Below are 18244 nucleotides of genomic sequence, written 5' to 3' on the forward strand. Positions count from 1 at the left end.
TTTCTTTTATACACTTCTCCCACTTCTAATTCATGATACGGTCTGTTCTAGGGTGTTGACTGTGACTGGCGAATGTATGTATGTCAACTATGGCACCCATCCACTCCAAACCATCCCTGGAAGCTTTCCTTGCCCTCTAGGGGAGCTATGGGGGGGTCGGGTCGGGGGGGGGGGTGTCATCAACACACGGGGCCTGTTCATCCCTTTGAGCCTGGACCTGTGATTAAGGCCTACACTAACACACTAACACCTACCTGGCAGATGTGTCTGAACAGGGCCAGGGTCTCGGGCTCCAGCCCCCCGGTGGTCAGGGCGTGGCACTGCACGTAGAGCAGCGCGTTGAGCAGCAGCGTGTTGGGGGCCGGGACCACGCGCTCCGCCGGGACCCCCTCCCTCGGCGGGGGGAGGAGCTTGTTCAGCGCCCGCAGCACGTCCAGGCACGCCCGCGAGCACAGGAAGTCGGCGCGCGCCAGGTAGGTGGGCAGGCGGGCCGAGGCGGAGGGGAAGGCCAGCAGGGCGCCGGTCAGCGTGCGCAGGCCCGGGGCCACGCCCGCCGCCGCCGCCGCCGCCACCTGCGCCGCCAGCAGCCGCATGCCGTGGCGCAGCGCCTGGATGCCGGAGCGCAGCGGGGCGACCACGTCGGGGTAGAGCGGGTACTCCTCCTGCAGCCGCTGGGCGAAGCGGCGCTGGGAGCTCTGCCACACCGCCTCCTCCTTCAGCAGCCCCGCCGACCCCGGCCGGCCGCGGCCCGGGGCGGGGCCGGCCGCCGCCGCCGCCGCCTTCAGGAGGCGGCCCAGCAGCGTCTGGATGGCGGCGGGCTGCCCGATGCTGCACAGGTAGTGCTGCAGGTCCTGGAAGAGACGGCCGTACTGCGGCTCGCGGGGACGGCACGCCTGCTTCCTGCTCAGCTCGCCGATCTGCTCCTTCACCTGCTGCATGCGGATCCACAGGTACCTGGAGGGGGGAGGGGGGGGGGGGGGGGGGGGGGGGGGGCGCTTAGCAACACTCAGACAGGGCGGGGCCGACCACATCTACAGAGGGGCTGCTCCAGTCTCTAGAGGTCCTGGGGCTCTGAGGTTTACTCCATTTATCTCGTTATGGACTGTTTTCCTCTGATGAGTGATTCATTAGTTAATTACCCAGGCTTTGATCAAAGACGACAGAGTAAAGAGCAGCTACAAAAACTCTGAGGATTCAAATGCACCAATTCATTCAAAAATTATCTGATAAAAGTTGCGGAATAAAGTACTGAAAATGAGGACAACGTTTTTTTTTTGTCGTCAATCTCGTGTCACTTCAACTGGTCCCAAACCAGAACCCTCCAGTACCATGCTGTCCCCCTAGGGGTCACTCTCTGGGTACCATGCTGTACCCCTAGGGGTCTCTCTCTGGGTACCATGCTGTCCCCCTAGGGGTCTCTCTCTGGGTACCATGCTGTACCACTAGGGGTCTCTCTCTGGGTACCATGCTGTCCCACTAGGGGTCTCTCTCTGGGTACCATGCTGTCCCACTAGGGGTCACTCTCTGGGTACCATGCTGTACCACTAGGGGTCTCTCTCTGGGTACCATGCTGTACCACTAGGGGTCACTCTCTGGGTACCATGCTGTACCACTAGGGGTCACTCTCTGGGTACCATGCTGTACCACTAGGGGTCTCTCTCTGGGTACCATGCTGTCCCCCTCCGGGCCACCGGGGGTCTCACCTGATGCGGGGGTGCTGGAAGCCGTCGGTGGTGCTGCTCTCCTCCAGAGCCCCCCCTGTCAGCAGCTGGGAGGACAGACTCCGCCCACGCCACTCCTCCTGCAGCAAGGCCAGCTGGGACATAAAACAACAGGCGTCAGACCGATGGACCAGCGAGAGACACATCGATACAGGAGATACAGGAGACATGACCGAAGATCAGAGCTGTGAGTAATAACTACAGAGACTAGGCCAGACCACTCTAGACTGGTTAACTGTAGACTAGGTGGAGGGGGGATGGAAGACGTCTGGTCTTTCAGATAATGCCCAGATTAGATAAGGCGTAGTCTGGCTGAGCGGAAATGGACAGCGTCCATAGCGCTAGCGTCGGATTCCCCCCGCTGCTCCTCCCCTTCCTGTCGCTGGCTTCCTGTCCCCTTCCCGTATTGTGCTCCCCCTCAAACTCGGAAACTAGTCAGTATGGCGAGGTTTGAAGAGGACTTTGACGGCGCCAGTGTAAAGCTAGCATGTCTCCGTCGAAAAATTGCAAAGAACTTCAAAAGATTTGCAGACAGCATTTGCTGAGGAAGAAAGATGTTCTGGCACTATTTCAGATGGACGACGCTGCTGCTGCTTCCCGGGGTTAGCCCCGCCCTAGACGATTGTGATTGGTTTAAAGAAACAAAAACAGGCCAGCCCAGTTTCACCCCCGGATAGACGGCTCTAAATAGCGCGGTTCCAGACCATTCTACTTGCTGTAGTTTGGTCTGGCTTTGGGAGACTAGATAACGCGTGACAGAGAGATAAGACCTCATGGCTCCAGACTGAGAACCCAGTCCAGACCCTAAAGGACCACCAGACCGGACCCTAAAGGACCACCGGTCCGGTGGTCCTTTAGGGTCTGGTCTGGTGGTCCGTCCGACCCCCAGAACAGACCCTAAGGGACCACGAGACCGGTCCCTAAAGGACCACGAGACCGGACCCTAAAGGACGGACCACCAGACCAGACCCTAAAGGACCACCAGACCGGTCCCTAAAGGACCACCGGACTGGTCCGGTGGTCCTTTAGGGACCGGTCTGGTGGTCCATTAGGGTCTGGTCTGGGGGTCCATCCGACCCCCAGACCAGACCCTAAAGGACCACCAGACGGGTCCGGCCCAGACCCCTCACCTCCTCCTGGGCGTAGTTCAGCTTGTAGGCCCTCTTCACGGCCGGGTCGAAGATGGTCTGGGGGGTCCAGACCCGGATCTGCAGCAGGCCCATGTTGACCCAGAAGACCCCGGACTGGACCGTGTGGTCCGGCCCCCCGGTCCGGCTCTGCAGGTACTGGTCCAGGCAGGCCAGGCAGGCCTCGGCCACGCCCTCGGGCAGCAGGCTGCGGGGCAGGGCGTCCTGCAGGGCGGCCTGGAGGTCCCGGGCGGGGCCGCGGGGGTCCCGGTCCTCCTGGACCAGCCCCTCGCAGCTCTCCATGTAGCCCTCCAGCAGCGGGGGGGGCAGCAGGTCCGCCATGCTCTGCAGCTGGCGGCGCAGGAGCACCCCCTGGAGACGCAGGTCCCCCGCTCTGAGAGGGGGGGAGGGAGGGGAGAGGAGGGGGGGAGGAGGGGGGGAGGGGGAGGTGGGGAAGACGATGGTTTTGATTTAATATCCTATTAAAACTTCCTCTATTTGTGAAACTTGTTCACAAATAAAATTAAGACGATGTAGCGGGGCCCTCTTCTACCCACTGTGAACTTTATGGCTGTAGTGCGCTGCGTGTCTAGCATGTAGCTTGTCCGTGTTTCTGTGTAGCGCGTAGCATGTCTTGTAGCATGTAGATGGTATGTAGCTTGCCGTATGTCTGCAGCGTGTCTGTAGCAAGTAGCATGTCTGTACTGGTAGCTATCTGTAGAGTGTCAGTAGCGTGGAGCGTGTCTGTAGCGTGTCTACCTGTACCATGTCAGTAGCGTGTAGCGTGTCTGCGGTCTCACCTGAACTCGGCGAGCGCGGGCAGCGCCATGTTGTCCCAGAGGACGGCGTTGGCGTCCGTCAGCTGCTGCAGCCGCTCCCGCCACTCGCCAAGCGACACGTGGGAGGAGCCTAGCAGCGCCGCGCACGACGGGTCCCAGCCCGGCCGCGGCTCGCCGCAGCTCAGCACTCCCAGCATGCACCTGGACCACACCGCCTTGCTCAGCGCCGCCGGGCCCTGGGACGGGGGGACGGGAGACAGGACGGTTTAAAACCCTTACTAGCAGTGTCAGGCTCAAAGGGGCGTGGCAGGCCGTCAAAAGGCCCCGCCCCCAAGACCCTAAAGGACTGAGATGAGAAGGAACCCAAACCCAGAGGAACCTGGAGGGGGAACCTTGAGGAGGAACCTTGAGATGGAACCTGAAGGGGGAACCTTGAGGAGGAACCTTGAGGAGGAACCTTGAGGTGGAACCTTGAGGAGGATCCCAGAAGAGGGATCCCTCCTTCCTGTTATGTACAGAGTGTAAGAAGTACATAACAGGATACATCATCGGGGCCGATGCCTTATTATTTGCAGACACTCACCACGGTGTCGGCCCGGTGCGGTTTGATTGGCTCGCGGACCTCGGCACTCAGAGGGTTCCACTTGAGCCAGCGGTCGGGGTCGGAGGTCACGCTGCTGTTCCACAGCGCGGCCAGGGCCTCGGAGAGCAGCTCACACCACACGAACTGCAGCTCCTCCGCAGGCTGGGAGGGGGAAGGGCAACCGGCGGTCAGGACTCAGTCGCTCCACGCACCCCACACCTGACGGGACCGCTCTGGCTAAAGGTTCAGCGCGGTGGTGGTGGGGGGGGGGGGGTGGTGGTGGGGGGGGGTACTGACCCGGTCGCTGGTGAGCAGGAACCACAGCGGCTGCAGCTGGCTCAGGTTCATGGGGGTGGACTGCAGGCAGAACCTCAGGTGCCGGGACAGCTCCTGACGGAGGCCCTCCTCCACCTCCGGCTCCCTGGGGACAGAGGACGCACGTTCGACTCCGCTGACGCCACGCAACACATTATACATTATACATATCACATGACTTCCTTAAGAGGTACTGATATCAGAGGGCGATCTAAACACAATTCTATAGTATACATATAGTATAGTACAATATAGTGTAGTACAATATCTACTACCCCTGTGTCAGAGTGAGCTGAAGCAGGTTGGTACTGAGGCTAGTATATGTAGCATAGTATATAATATAATATGTAGTAAAGCATAGTATAGTTTATATAGTAAAGTGTATTATAGTATATATAGTTCACCCCTGTGTCAGAGCGAGCTGCAGCAGATCCGTGCTGAGGCTAGCATATATATTATTAGTATAGTATATATAGTAGTGTGTGTATAGTGTGTATAGTATAGTGTGTGTATAGTATAGTTTACCCCTGAGTCAGGGCCAGCTGCAGCAGGTCGGTGCTCAGCCTCAGCTGGTTGAGGACGGCCAGCTCCTCCATCAGAGGCCACAGCTGGGCCCTCCTCTGGAGCTGCTGCAGGAGCTGCCTGCTGGGAGGGGCGTCGCCTCCCTCTGCTGCTCCTCCTCCTCCTCCTCCTAGGCCCAGCTCCTCCGGCCGCGCCTCCAGGAGCCCGTGGGACGACATGAGGCGGTACTGCTTCTCCACGCAGGAGTGGAGCTTATCCAGCACCCCTAGAGGAGGAGAAGGAGGAGGAGGAGAAGGAGGAGGAGGAGCGGGAGGAGGAGGAGGAGGAGGAAGAGGAGGAAGAGGAGCGGGAGGAGGAGGAGGAAGAGGAGAAGGAGGAGGAAGAGGAGGAGGAGGAGGAGGAGGAGGAAGAGGAGGAGGAGGAGGAGCGGGAGGAGGAGGAGGAGGAACATGAGGGGAGGAAGAGGAGGAAGAAGAGGAGGAGCAGGAGGAGGAGGAAGAGGAAGAGGAGGAGGAGGAACATGAGGGGAGTAGGAGGAGGAAGAGGAGGAAGAAGAGGAGGAGCAGGAGGAGGAGGAAGAGGAGGAGGAGGAGGAGGAGAAAGAGAACCGGGAGGAGGAGGAGAAAGAATATGTGAGGAGGAGAAGGAGGAGGAGGAAAGGGAGAGAGGATGGTTGGAGGGTAGGAGAAGATAGAGAGAGGGAGAGAAGGAGAGGAGAGGATGAAGAGTGTGGAGGAGGAGGGAGAGGAAGAGGAGGAGGAGGAATGGAGAGGAAGAGGAGGAGGAGGAATGGAGAGGAAGAGGAGGAGGGGGAGGGGAGAGGAGGAGGGGGAATGGAGAGGAAGAGAAGGAGGGGGGGAGAGGAGCAGGGGGAAGAGGAGGGAGAGGAGGAGGAGGAGGAGGAGGAGGAGGAGGAGGAGGGAGAGGAGCAGGGTTAGGTGACCGTGAACTGGGACAGAGCGGTGAGGGGGGTGTGATGCCAGGGGGCTCTGAGCTCTGTACCGGTGTTCTGGGCCTCCAGCTGGTTGTTGGCCAGCAGCACCAGGCCCCAGGCTTCCAGCAGGCTTTCCTTGGTGTCCAGGCCCAGCGAGGCCCCCTGCAGGCGGGTCAGCTCACACCTCCGCAGGGGGGCGCCCCCGTCCAGCCGCAGCTCGCTCACGTCCAGCGCCTGACTCAGCACCCGCAGGCGCGACGCACAGTCCGCCACCGACTCCAGCTGGGGGGGAGGGGGGGGGGGGGGGGGGACGCAGAGGGAGGAGAGGGTTTGAATCCCAGTCAAAGGTTCCGGGTTCGAACCCTGAATGTGCCGTTTGTATCCTTTGCACCTTTGTGTATAGATGGGTTCCTTTGACATAAGTAGCTCTTTGATACAAAAACGTTTTAGTATTATCTTCAAGATCAACATGAATAGATTGATAATATACATAATTAGATAAACAAAACATCCAATCGATGATTCGTTCAACTCCAGCCGGCTTCTATTAGCCAACGGCTAATTGTTCAGTATTCAAAATGGCCGACTGTCTCCGGTGTACAGGAAGTGATGTCACCGCGACATCATCCACAGCAGCTCCAGATCATCTAACCCCCGGACCCCCGGCTAGAGTCCGGGGGGGGGGGCATAGGTGGTGGATCAGAGTGACCTCCTGACCTTGAACGGCAGCGCTTTGCCCAGGATCTTCTGGATGCCCTTCAGGGCGGTCGTCATGGAGACGGGCGTGGAGAGGACCGTCTGGATGGCGGCGGCCACCGTGTTCAGCTCCTGGAGACCCCTGCAGACACAGACCGGCCAATCAGAGGACAGTGATACTCTAATAGGGGGATAGGGGGTGGGGGGAGGATCTGGCAACCCTCTTAACACCGAATACCAACTGATAACGTTGTGGTGGCGTTGCTGTGAGCTGTATGTTAGCATTAGCTCCATGAGAAGAGATTTAGGGGTGTTGATGTTAGCTGTATGTTAGCATTAGCTCCATGAGAAGAGATTTGGGGTTGTTGATGTTAGCTGTATGTTAGCATTAGCTCCATGAGGAGAGATTTAGGGGTGTTGATGTTAGCTGTATGTTAGCATTAGCTCCATGAGGAGAGATTTAGGGGTGTTGATGTTAGCTGTATGTTAGCATTAGCTCCATGAGGAGAGATTTAGGGGTGTTGATGTTAGCTGTATGTTAGCATTAGCTCCATGAGGAGAGATTTAGGGGTGTTGATGTTAGCTGTATGTTAGCATTAGCTCCATGAGAATAGATGGGGGGTTGTTGATACTAGCTGTATGTTAGCATTAGCTCCATGAGAAGAGATTTGGGGTTGTTGATGTTAGCTGTATGTTAGCATTAGCTCTATGAGAATAGATCAGTGGGGGTTGATATTAGCTGTATGTTAGCATTAGCTCCATGAGCAGGGATCGGGGTCTTACTGGAAGTCGTTCAGGCCGTCCCCCAGCAGCAGCTGGGGCAGCCGCAGGATGAGGTGCTTGTGGATCCACTGCCAGTGCAGCGACAGCACCGACACGCCCTGGGAGTCCGCCGCCAGCGTGTTGCACACGTCCCAGAACCGGTCCCGCCACTGGAGCTGCTGCAGGATCTGATGGGAGACACACACACACACACACACACACACACAGAGAGACACACACACACACACACACACAGAGAGACACACACACACACACACACACACACACACACACAGAGAGACACACACACACACACACACACACACACACAGAGACACACACACAGAGACACACACAGAGAGACACACACACACACACACACACACACACACACACACACACACACACACACACCGACACAGACACAGACACACAGTACAGATACAGACAGACACACACACAGACATGCAGACACACAGAGAGACACAGACACACGTACACACATAGACACACGTACACACACAGACACAGAGAGACACAGACACACGTACACACACAGACACAGAGACACAGAGACACAGACACACATATATATATATAAGAAACCGATTCCTCAACACCTAAATGTTTGCAGGTGGGGTCTGAGGGGTCTGAGGGGGTCTGAGGGGGTGTGGGGGGTTCTGGGGGGGTCTGAGGGGGTCCGTACCTCAAACATGATGTGGTCTGAGATGTAGGGCTGTCCGGTCTGGATGGCCTGCAGCGTGAAGACGTCCCAGAGGTCGAAGAACGTCCGCAGGTGCATGAGGACGGGGTGGGGCAGGTGGCCGATGTCCACCGAGCCTGGGGACGGACACACAGACACTAGGACTACAACTCCCAGCATACACCTGGGGTCAACAGAACCTGAACTCTGTCTGAGGACGTTCAAGATACAAACTGTATTTTGAGCAGGCTTGGCTGCTGTGTGTTTTAAACATAGATGCTTATTTTGTGATACTTGCCAATGTTTATTTCCTGATAGTGTACCACTGCTGTGGGGGTGTGTGGTACCTTTACTGAAGGCCGTGGCGATCCTCAGGGCACAGTTCTGGGCTGAGAGGCTGATGGCGCAGGTGCAGATGACCGACCGCTCCTCCCGGTCCATCAACAGGACCACCCTGGACCCCCCCGGAGAACACGCCGGGTTAAACACCGCTCAGAGAACACCCCGGGTTAAACACCGCTCAGAGAACACGCCCGGGTTAAACACCGCTCAGAGAACACGCCGGGTTAAACACCGCTCAGAGAACACGCCCGGGTTAAACACCGCTCAGAGAACACGCCGGGGTTAAACACCGCTCAGAGAACACGCCCGGGTTAAACACCGCTCAGAGAACACGCCGGGTTAAACACCGCTCAGAGAACACGCCGGGTTAAACACCGCTCAGAGAACACGCCGGGTTAAACACCGCTCAGAGAACACGCCCGGGTTAAACACCGCTCAGAGACTCGCAGGGTACACGTCCTCTCTGAAGCCCAGTCCTTTGGTGGTTAACCTGACAGTAGCACTAAGGACTCCTGTATCGGCTAGTGGTTAGTACGAGGCCCAGCCAAAGGGTTCTGGGTTCGATTCCCCAAAGTCTCTTCAGACTACCTGTAGGCTTCCTAGAGCAAAAATCCCCCTGACCCCTACCTGTTCATTAATGGCCCTGTACTGTTTAACCCAGCGGGGCCCAAATTATCAAACTACACAAAAAATGCTAGGGCTCACCTGTTGGCCACAGCGTTGAGCGCCTCCAGGAACTCCAGGTAGCGCTCCTCGTCCTCAAAGTTACACTTGTTGGCCAGGATGTCCAGGTACTGCTTGTTCCAGCGCATGTCCACCAGGATGCGGTACTCGTCTGGGGGTCAGAGGTCAGAGGTCAGGACTAGCTGTGTGCGTGCGCGTGGGTACAGTTAGCCTATATCGAGGATTATATGTCTCTGTGTTCATGGGTCAGCTCACCTTCTGTGTTTCTGTTAGTTTTTTCTAATTCGTGTAAACCACACTCTCTCGATTGCCCAAGACAAATTTCTCTACCTAAGAGAAATCAAAGGCTCATCTCATCTTATCTCTTAGCTAACAGTCGCTAAACACACGGTACTCATCTGGGAAGCCAGGTAGCGGGAAGTGGGAGGGGCCTGAATAATGTTAAGATATGGGTAGGTGGGAGGAGTTGGAGGAGCCTGTGTCCGATAAAGTGGGAGGAGCCTGATCATGGGTGGGAGGCGCCTGATCATGGATGGGAAGAGCCTGTCAGATAAAGTGGGAGGAGCCCGACCCTGGATGAGAGGAGCCTGTGTCAGATAAAGTGGGAGGAGCCCGACCCTGGATGAGAGGAGCCTGTGTCAGATAAAGTGGGGGGAGCCCGACCCTGGGTGAGAGGAGCCTGTGTCAGATAAAGTGGGAGGGGCCAGAACATGAGTGTGAGGAGCCTGACCATGGGTGGGAGGAGCCTGTGGACCTACCTGTGCTGTGAGGCTGCAGCAGCTCGGCCAGGGACCGCCCCTTGGCCGTCAGCTTGCTGCTGAACACCGCCTTCAGGGCGCGGTTCCCCGCCTCCACCTGTACCAGGGCGGGGTCTGAACCCGGGGGGGGGGGGGAATAAGTTAATATATATACACATACATATACATCTCTACAGAAGTAGAGATAGTAGAGATAGTGTAGTAACAAGTAGAGATAGTGTACCACTGGGTGCTTTTAGTTACAGTGTAGTAATAATTAGTTCTAGTATATAATAAGTACCGGAGGCGTGCTTGTAGTTATAGCACATAATAAGTAGAGTTTACAATTACAATCAGGGCATTTAGCAGACGCTTTTATCCAAAGCGACTTACATCGGTTCATACACACATTGACACACCGACGGCAGAGTCGACCATGCAAGACGACAGCCAGCTCGTCAGGAGCAGTTAGGGTTAATTGTCTTGCTCAGGGACACATCAACACTCTCACGCTAAGAGGAGCTGGGCATCGAACTAGCAACCTTTCAGTCACAAGGCAACTGCTCTACCTCCTGAGCTAAGCCGATAGTATATATAGTTATAGTATATAATAAGTCGAGATAGTGAATATAGTTATAGTACATAATAAGTAGAGTTAGTGTAGTAATAGTATATGTTACCGGGGGCGTGTTTGTAGTGCTTCCCCAGGTGGGTGAGCCAGTTGGAGCGCAGTGCCCAGTCCCCGTGCGAGGCGCGCTCTGTGAGCAGCCGCACGGCGCTGGGGATGAGCCGCAGGGCGTCGCCGTCCTCCAGGTCCACCACGCCCCCGCAGAACACCTGGCCCTCGAAGGCCCCGCCCCCCGCCGCCCCGCCCTGCAGCGCCCTCTGCAGGTCGCTCAGGCTCAGCGGCCGCGTCCTGGGAGACACACACACACACACACACACACACACACACACACACACACACACACACACACACACACACACACACACACACACACACACACACACACACACACACACACACACACACACACACACACAGGTTCAGGGTAAGCCTGAGGATCAGGGTCAGGGGTCAAGGTTTAGGGTCAGCCTCAGGGTTAGGGTAAGCCTCAGGGTCAGAGGTCAGGGTTAGGGGTCAGGGTAAGCCTCAGGGTCAGAGGTCAGGGTAAGCCTCAGGGTCAGAGGTCAGGGTCAAGGGTCAGGGTAAGCCTCAGGGTCAGGGTTAGGGGTCAGAGGTCAGGGTCAGAGGTCAGGGGTCAGGGTAAGCCTCAGGGTCAGAGGTCAGGGTTAGGGGTCAGAGGTCAGGGGTCAGGGTCAGGGGTCCTCACCGTTTGCCCTGCAGGCTGAGGGTGTTGAGGCAGAAGGAGAGCACCTGCCCGTCGCGGAGCACGGCGGAGAAGCAGGCGTCCTCCGTGGAGCTGAGCGCCGAGGGGAAGCCGTCGGGCCACACCCCCGCACACAGCAGCCCCGCCCCCCAGTCCTCCGAGTCCAGGATGGCCAGGTGCTGCTCTATCACCTGCTGGGCCAGCTGGGGGGGAGAGAGGGAGAGGGTTAGGTGGGAGAGGGTTAGGGTAGGGGGGTGAGAGGGAGGGTGAGTATCTGGGCTCTGTCTCAGCTCTGTCTCTTACCCTCTGGCTCTATAGTGTCTCCGCTCTGTCTCTTACCCTCTGGCTCTGTCTCAGCTCTGTCTCTTAACCTCTGGCTCTATAGTGTCTCAGCTCTATCTCTTACCCTCTGGCTCTGTCTCAGCTCTGTCTCTTACCCTCTGGCTCTATAGTGTCTCAGCTCTGTCTCTTACCCTCTGGCTCTATAGTGTCTCAGCTCTGTCTCTTACCCTCTGGCTCTATAGTGTCTCAGCTCTGTCTCTTACCCTCTGGCTCTATAGTGCCTCAGCTCTGTCTCTTACCCTCTGGCTCTATAGTGTCTCAGCTCTGTCTCTTACCCTCTGGCTCTATAGTGTCTCAGCTCTGTCTCTAACCCTCTGGCTCTATAGTGTCTCAGCTCTGTCTCTTACCCTCTGGCTGGCCGGGCTGCGCTGGCAGAGGGAGTAGGCGGCTCCGCAGGCGTACTGCAGGGCGCTGGGCAGGTCCACGCCGCGCTGCAGCTGGCTGCCCAGCAGGGCGGCGCCGGAGAGCAGCGTGGCCACCGAGGAGGTCGGGGAGTCTGGGGAGAGGAAGACCGGTTGGACTCGGAGGTAGCCACATGCTAGTCCGTGGCTAGGAGGTAGCCAGATGCTAGCCCCTGGCTAGCTGGTAGCCACATGCTAGTCCCTGCTAGCATCCGACACACCTATGACATAGTAAATATCATGTCGAAAGGACTCGCAAGACTGAGGAGAGCTATTCAGTCTATTTGATAGTCGGACTAATGAATAGAATGAAAACAGTGTTCATACTAAACATCGTGTAATGTTTGACCTGTTTGATGAGACATCTGGTATTCAAACATTTACTTTAAGCGCATTTAGCATTTGTCAGAAGAAACAGTCATCCTAGTAATTATATGAATGAGTGGTACCCCAGATGGCGGTCTTGATGCCCTTGTGGATCTCCAGCAGCAGGTCGCACACGCAGTCGCCCACCACCCCGGCCGTGTGCAGCAGGCTCTTGATGTCCAGCAGGTCCCAGCAGACGCCCTCGTGCTCCCCCGGGACGTAGATCTCCACCCCCCGGTTCCTCATGGCCCGAGAGATCTCCCCGTGGGACGGGTCCATGGTGAGGAACAACCTGAAGAAACACCGTTTATAAGTCATTACTCCACATGTTCCTGACATGTTAAAACCAAACATGTTTATGACATGTTAAAACCAAACATGTTTATGACATGTTAAAACCAAACATGTTCCTGACATGTTAAAACCAAACATGTTTATGACATGTTAAAACCAAACATGTTTATGACATGATAAAACCAACCATGTTTCTGACATGTTATAACTCCACATGTCCCTGACATGTTATAACTCAACGTGTTTCTAACATGTTATAACCAAACATGTTTCTGACATGTGAAAACCAAAAATGTTTCTGACTAGTTATAACTGAACATGTTAAAACTAAACATTAAAACTAAACATGTTCTCACTAAACATGTTTCTGACATGTTCTCACTAAACATGTTTCTGACATGTTATAACTAAACATGTTTCTGACATGTTATAACTCCACATGTGTCCGACCTGTTATAACTCCACATGTGTCCGACCTGTTATAACTCCACAGGTTTCTGACGTGTTATAACTCCACATGTTTCTGACGTGTTATAACTCCACATGTTTCTGACCTGTTATAACTCCACAGGTTTCTGACGTGTTATAACTCCACATGTCCCTGACATGTTATAACTCAACGTGTTTCTAACATGTTCTCACTAAACATGTTTCTGACATGTTCTCACTAAACATGTTTCTGACATGTTATGACTAAACATGTGTCCGACCTGTTGTAACTCCACAGGTTTCTGACGTGTTATAACTCCACATGTTTCTGACGTGTTATAACTCCACATGTTTCTAGCGTCGATTGGGGGCGTGGCTCCTCACCTGAAGTTGGGGTGGGGCGTGACCTTGGGCGTGGTCCCGTCGATGACGCCCCTCTCGTTGATGGTCAGACAGCCGCCGGGCTCCAGCAGAGCGTTGAGGCGGTCCAGCACCGACGGGCTGGACAACACAGCAGAGGACAACACAACACGGTGAACGCACAGCACAACAACACAACACAACACGCACAGCAGAGGACACCACAACACGGTGAACGCACAGCACAACACAGTGAACGCACAGCACAACACAGTGAACGCACAGCACAACACAGTGAACGCACAACACAACACAGTGAACGCACAACACAGTGAACGCACAGCACAACACAGTGAACGCACAGCACAACACAGTGAACGCACAACACAACACAGTGAACGCACAACACAACACAGTGAACGCACAACACAACACAGTGAACGCACAACACAACACAGTGAACGCACAACACAACACAGTGAACGCACAACACAACACAGTGAACGCACAACACAACACAGTGAACGCACAACACAACACAGTGAACGCACAACACAACACAGTGAACGCACAACACAACACAGTGAACGCACAACACAACACAGTGAACGCACAACACAACACGGTGAACGCACAGCACAACAACACAACACAACACGGTGAACACACTACACAACACAACACAACACGGTGAACACACTACACAACACAACACAACACGGTGAACGCACAACACCACAACACGGTGAACACACAACAATACACAACACGGTGAACGCAAAACACAACACGGTGAACGCACAACACGGTGAACACACTACACAACACAACACAACACGGTGAACACACTACACAACACAACACAACACGGTGAACGCACAACACCACAACACGGTGAACACACAACAATACACAACACGGTGAACGCAAAACACAACACGGTGAACGCACAACACGGTGAACACACTACACAACACAACACAACACGGTGAACGCACAACAACACACAACACGGTGAACGCAAAAACTAACACGGTGAACTCACAACACCACAACATGGTGAACGCACAACACAACACGCTGAACGAACACCACAACAACACGGTGAACGCACAACACAACGTGAACGCACAACGCAACAACACACCACAACACGGTGAACGTAAACCACAACACAACACCACAACATCACAACACAACACGGTGAACGCACAGCACAACACCACAACACAACACGGTGAACAAACAACACAGCACAACAACACAAAACGCTGAACGTTGACTGGCTGGCTGGGTTGACTCCGCCGCCGGTGTGTGAATGCATTAATGCGTGCGTGAATGGGTGAAGGTGAGGCAGTATCCTGCAGCGCTTTGAGCGGCCGCTGGTTAGCACAGCGCTGTATACATGCCGCTCAGAGACAAAGACGGACAGGAAGTGAGCGGGGGGGGGGGGGGGGGGGGGGGGCACTTCATGGGGGTCACCTGCAGAAGTTGACGTTGTCCATGAGCAGCCAGTCCCCGGCGGTGAGCGCCTGCACCAGCATGCCGTCCAGCCACTCGAAGCCCCCGTTGGTCCAGCCGTCCTCCAGCTGGGCCAGCCGCTCCTTCAGCAGCGTGAACTCCATCTGCAGCTTGGACATGTCTGGGGGCGCAGGGGTCACAAATCAGCGAGGAGTCACAGCTCAGCGAGGGGTCACAGGGGTCAGAGAGGGGTCACAGGTCAGCGAGGGGTCAGCGAGGGGCCAGCGGGGACCAGGGTCCTCACAACAGCACGTCAAGACCTTGGTGTCGAGCTACTGAGGTATGTAGCATGTATCGGCATGTTAGCATGTAGCATTATGTGTGCAGCGATTACCTACTAGCGTGTATCAAGTAACGGATACCTGGGGAGTCCTTGAGCTTGATGTTGAGCTACTGTTAGAATGCATTAGCATGTAGCGTTCTAGCGGCTAGCTCTGAAGACCTTGAGCCTGGTGTTGAGCTTCTGTTAGCATGCGTTAGCATGTAGCGTTAGCGTTCTAGCGGCTACCTGTGAAGCCCTTGAGCCTGGTGTTGAGCTACTGTTAGCATGTAGAGTTAGCGTGCTAGCGGCTACCTGTGAAGACTTTGAGCCTGGTGTTAAGCTTCTGTTAGCATGTTTTAGCTTCTGTTAGCATGTAGCGTTAGCTCGCTAGCGGCTACCTGTGAAGACCTTGAGCTTGGTGTTGAGCTTCTGCAGCAGCAGGATGATGACCTCCAGCTTGTTGAGGGCCTCCGTCGTGACCACGCCCCCGGAGCGCTCCAGCCCCGCCTCCTTCAGCCAGCGGCGGAACAGCCCCCAGGTCTTCAGCAGGAACTCCGTGTCCTGCACGCCCACGTCCAGCGACATCAGGCCCCGCCGCGTCACCATGGCAACCACGTAGTCCACGTTCTCCAGCACCTGCTGCCACGGCCGCATGATGTCCACCTGGTAGGGAGGGGGGGGGGGGGGTTAGCACGGGGCTAGCATCAGCGCTAGCCCTAGGGGTGGTCCTAGCATCAGCACTAGCGCTAGCATCAGCGCTAGCCCTAGCATCAGCACTAGCATCAGGTCTAGCCCAAGGGATGATCCTAGCGTCTGCACTAGCATCAGCACTAGCCCTGGCATCAGCGCTAGCATCTGCGCTAGTCCTAGCATCAGCATCAGGTCTAGCCCAAGGGATGGTCCTAGCATCTGCACTAGCATCAGTGCTAGCCCTAGCATCAGCGCTAGCATCAGTGCTAGCCCTAGCATCTGCACTAGCATCAGTGCTAGCCCTAGCATCAGCACCAAGCACCAGGACGTACAACATACACTAAGTGCGTAGGAGGGGTGCAGGGCTGTGGGGGTGTTGGCGTGTGGGTGTGGGGGGTCCGGGCCTCACCTGCTCGAAGCCGCCCAGCAGCTCGGTGGTGTCCATGGCGCTGTTCATGGCCATGACGCGCAGCCGGTGGCCGGTGAGCAGGGCCAGCAGCCGCACCAGGCTGGTCTTGCCGCTGGCGGTGGGCCCGACCAGCACCGACATCCAGCCCATCTCCACGCACTTCATCAGGGACTCCAGGGGCCGCAGCGCCTGGTGCGTGATGGACAGGGGCGGGTCCAGGGTGGCCGGGGCCCCCCCGCTGCGCTGGAGGACCGAGAAGCCCACCTGGGGGAGGGAGGGGGAAGTTCTCATTAGGAGTGATAATGTAGCTTAGCATAGCAGGCTACGTCTTAGTTAATGATAATGCAGCTTAGCATAGCAGGCTACGTTTTAGTTAATGATAATGTAGCTTAGCATAGCAGGCTACGTTTTAGTTAATTATAATGTAGCGTAGCATAGCATGCTACGTCTTAGTCAATGATAATGTAGCTTAGCATAGCAGGCTACGTTTTAGTTAATGATAATGTAGCTTAGCATAGCAGGCTACATTTTAGTTAATGATAATGTAGCTTAGCAGGCTACGTTTTAGTTAATGATAATGTAGCTTAGCAGGCTACGTTTTAGTTAATGATAATGTAGCTTAGCATAGCAGGCTACGTTTTAGTTAATACTTAATCCAACACAATAACAGAAGAGAGGCAGAGCCATGCAGACCGACCTGCAGGTTGAGGGGGGTGATGTGGAACTCTCTGGACCGGGCGTACGGCTCGAAGTCTGCCCCGAACACCTTCCTGAACACACACAGCACCTGGGGGGAGACATCAGGCATCAGCACGGGGTGCACCCTCAACACCTTGCCTTCAGCAAGGGGGTACCCCCTCAACACCTGGCCTCATCTGGCCAGTCTTTAATGATGATTGGCTGTATGGAACAGTCAGTGACCTTATCTTCCTTCACTAATACATTGTATTCCATTATTATTACGTTAACTTTGACAGACATCCTCCAGCTAGTGACGAGAACGTTTGGGAACGTTTAAGGTTCAAGGTTTATTAAAAATAGTTTTACAGTATGTCTGAGACGGCCGGCCAGACAGACAGACACCCAGGCAGACAAACATAGTCAGTCAGTAAGGCGGTCAGCCAGTGAGCCAGTCAGTCAGCCTGAGTCAGTCAGACAGCCTGAGTCAGTCAGTCAGACAGCCTGCCAGCCCCCCTCCGTTACCTGTGCCTTGTCGGCCTCGGACCGCATGCGGTCGGCGTAGACCAGACCCACGTGCTGCCCCGGGTTGAAGAAGCCTGGCGATTGGTCGGCCTGCATCAGCTGACACCAGCGGAACATGTCGCGCAGGTTGAACTCCCAGGGGCCCCCTCTCTGACCCCACTTCCTCTCCACGCTCACTTCCTGTACCAGCTGGGAACAAATACAATAAATATGATTAAATGTAAACACATCAAATGTGTTGATCGACAACATTGCATGTTTTCATCATTTCCTGGAAGTCCCCCCCCTCTTCTGTCCCTGAGGTCTTTGTGTCCTGGACCCACCGTGTGGCTGAACTCCACCATCTTGGAGATGATCTCCTTGTCGATGTTGGGGAAGATGGCGTCTCCGATGAACTCCATGTCTCCGCTGGTCAGCTGGTCCACGAACACCTGGAGACAGAGGAGAGACGCAGGTCAAGATAAAGACCAGCTAGAGACTAGCAGGTCAAGATAAAGACCAGCTAGAGACCAGCTAGAGACCAGCTGGTCAGTCTAGAGACCAGCAGGTCAGTCTAAAGACCAGCTAGAGACCAGCTGGTCAGTCTAGAGACCAGCTAGAGACCAGCAGGTCAGTCTAAAGACCAGCAGGAGGTCAACACTTCGGTACCTGGATGAAGGACTCTATTTTAGATGTGTATATCAGAGTACTCCCACAGCACTACTACTGTATAACAGCAGTACTACCACAGC

The 18244-nt window shown here is 55.4% G+C and overlaps 1 protein-coding gene across 1 annotated transcript in view; it reads right to left on the reverse strand.

Moving 5' to 3' along the window:
- mdn1 (midasin AAA ATPase 1) overlaps positions 1 to 18244 on the reverse strand; it is a 79361-nt gene that overhangs the window by 28155 nt on the left and 32962 nt on the right. Inside the window, exons 39-63 of the mRNA XM_060042371.1 lie at positions 17837 to 17944; positions 17514 to 17702; positions 17008 to 17097; positions 16311 to 16574; positions 15610 to 15874; positions 14911 to 15070; positions 13453 to 13569; positions 12429 to 12637; positions 11926 to 12074; positions 11240 to 11439; positions 10586 to 10821; positions 9927 to 10040; positions 9190 to 9319; positions 8490 to 8596; positions 8146 to 8279; positions 7461 to 7627; positions 6699 to 6819; positions 6050 to 6263; positions 5051 to 5312; positions 4508 to 4631; positions 4211 to 4372; positions 3649 to 3863; positions 2852 to 3242; positions 1704 to 1816; positions 255 to 954 (exon numbers count right to left, since the gene is read on the reverse strand). Coding sequence (XP_059898354.1) covers positions 255 to 954; positions 1704 to 1816; positions 2852 to 3242; positions 3649 to 3863; positions 4211 to 4372; positions 4508 to 4631; positions 5051 to 5312; positions 6050 to 6263; positions 6699 to 6819; positions 7461 to 7627; positions 8146 to 8279; positions 8490 to 8596; positions 9190 to 9319; positions 9927 to 10040; positions 10586 to 10821; positions 11240 to 11439; positions 11926 to 12074; positions 12429 to 12637; positions 13453 to 13569; positions 14911 to 15070; positions 15610 to 15874; positions 16311 to 16574; positions 17008 to 17097; positions 17514 to 17702; positions 17837 to 17944 — 4941 coding nt within the window. The remainder of the gene's footprint in view (positions 1 to 254; positions 955 to 1703; positions 1817 to 2851; positions 3243 to 3648; positions 3864 to 4210; positions 4373 to 4507; positions 4632 to 5050; positions 5313 to 6049; positions 6264 to 6698; positions 6820 to 7460; positions 7628 to 8145; positions 8280 to 8489; positions 8597 to 9189; positions 9320 to 9926; positions 10041 to 10585; positions 10822 to 11239; positions 11440 to 11925; positions 12075 to 12428; positions 12638 to 13452; positions 13570 to 14910; positions 15071 to 15609; positions 15875 to 16310; positions 16575 to 17007; positions 17098 to 17513; positions 17703 to 17836; positions 17945 to 18244) is intronic.

The sequence above is a fragment of the Gadus macrocephalus genome, chromosome 21 (assembly GCF_031168955.1).
Source record: "Gadus macrocephalus chromosome 21, ASM3116895v1".
NCBI classification, from domain to species: Eukaryota; Metazoa; Chordata; class Actinopteri; order Gadiformes; family Gadidae; genus Gadus; species Gadus macrocephalus.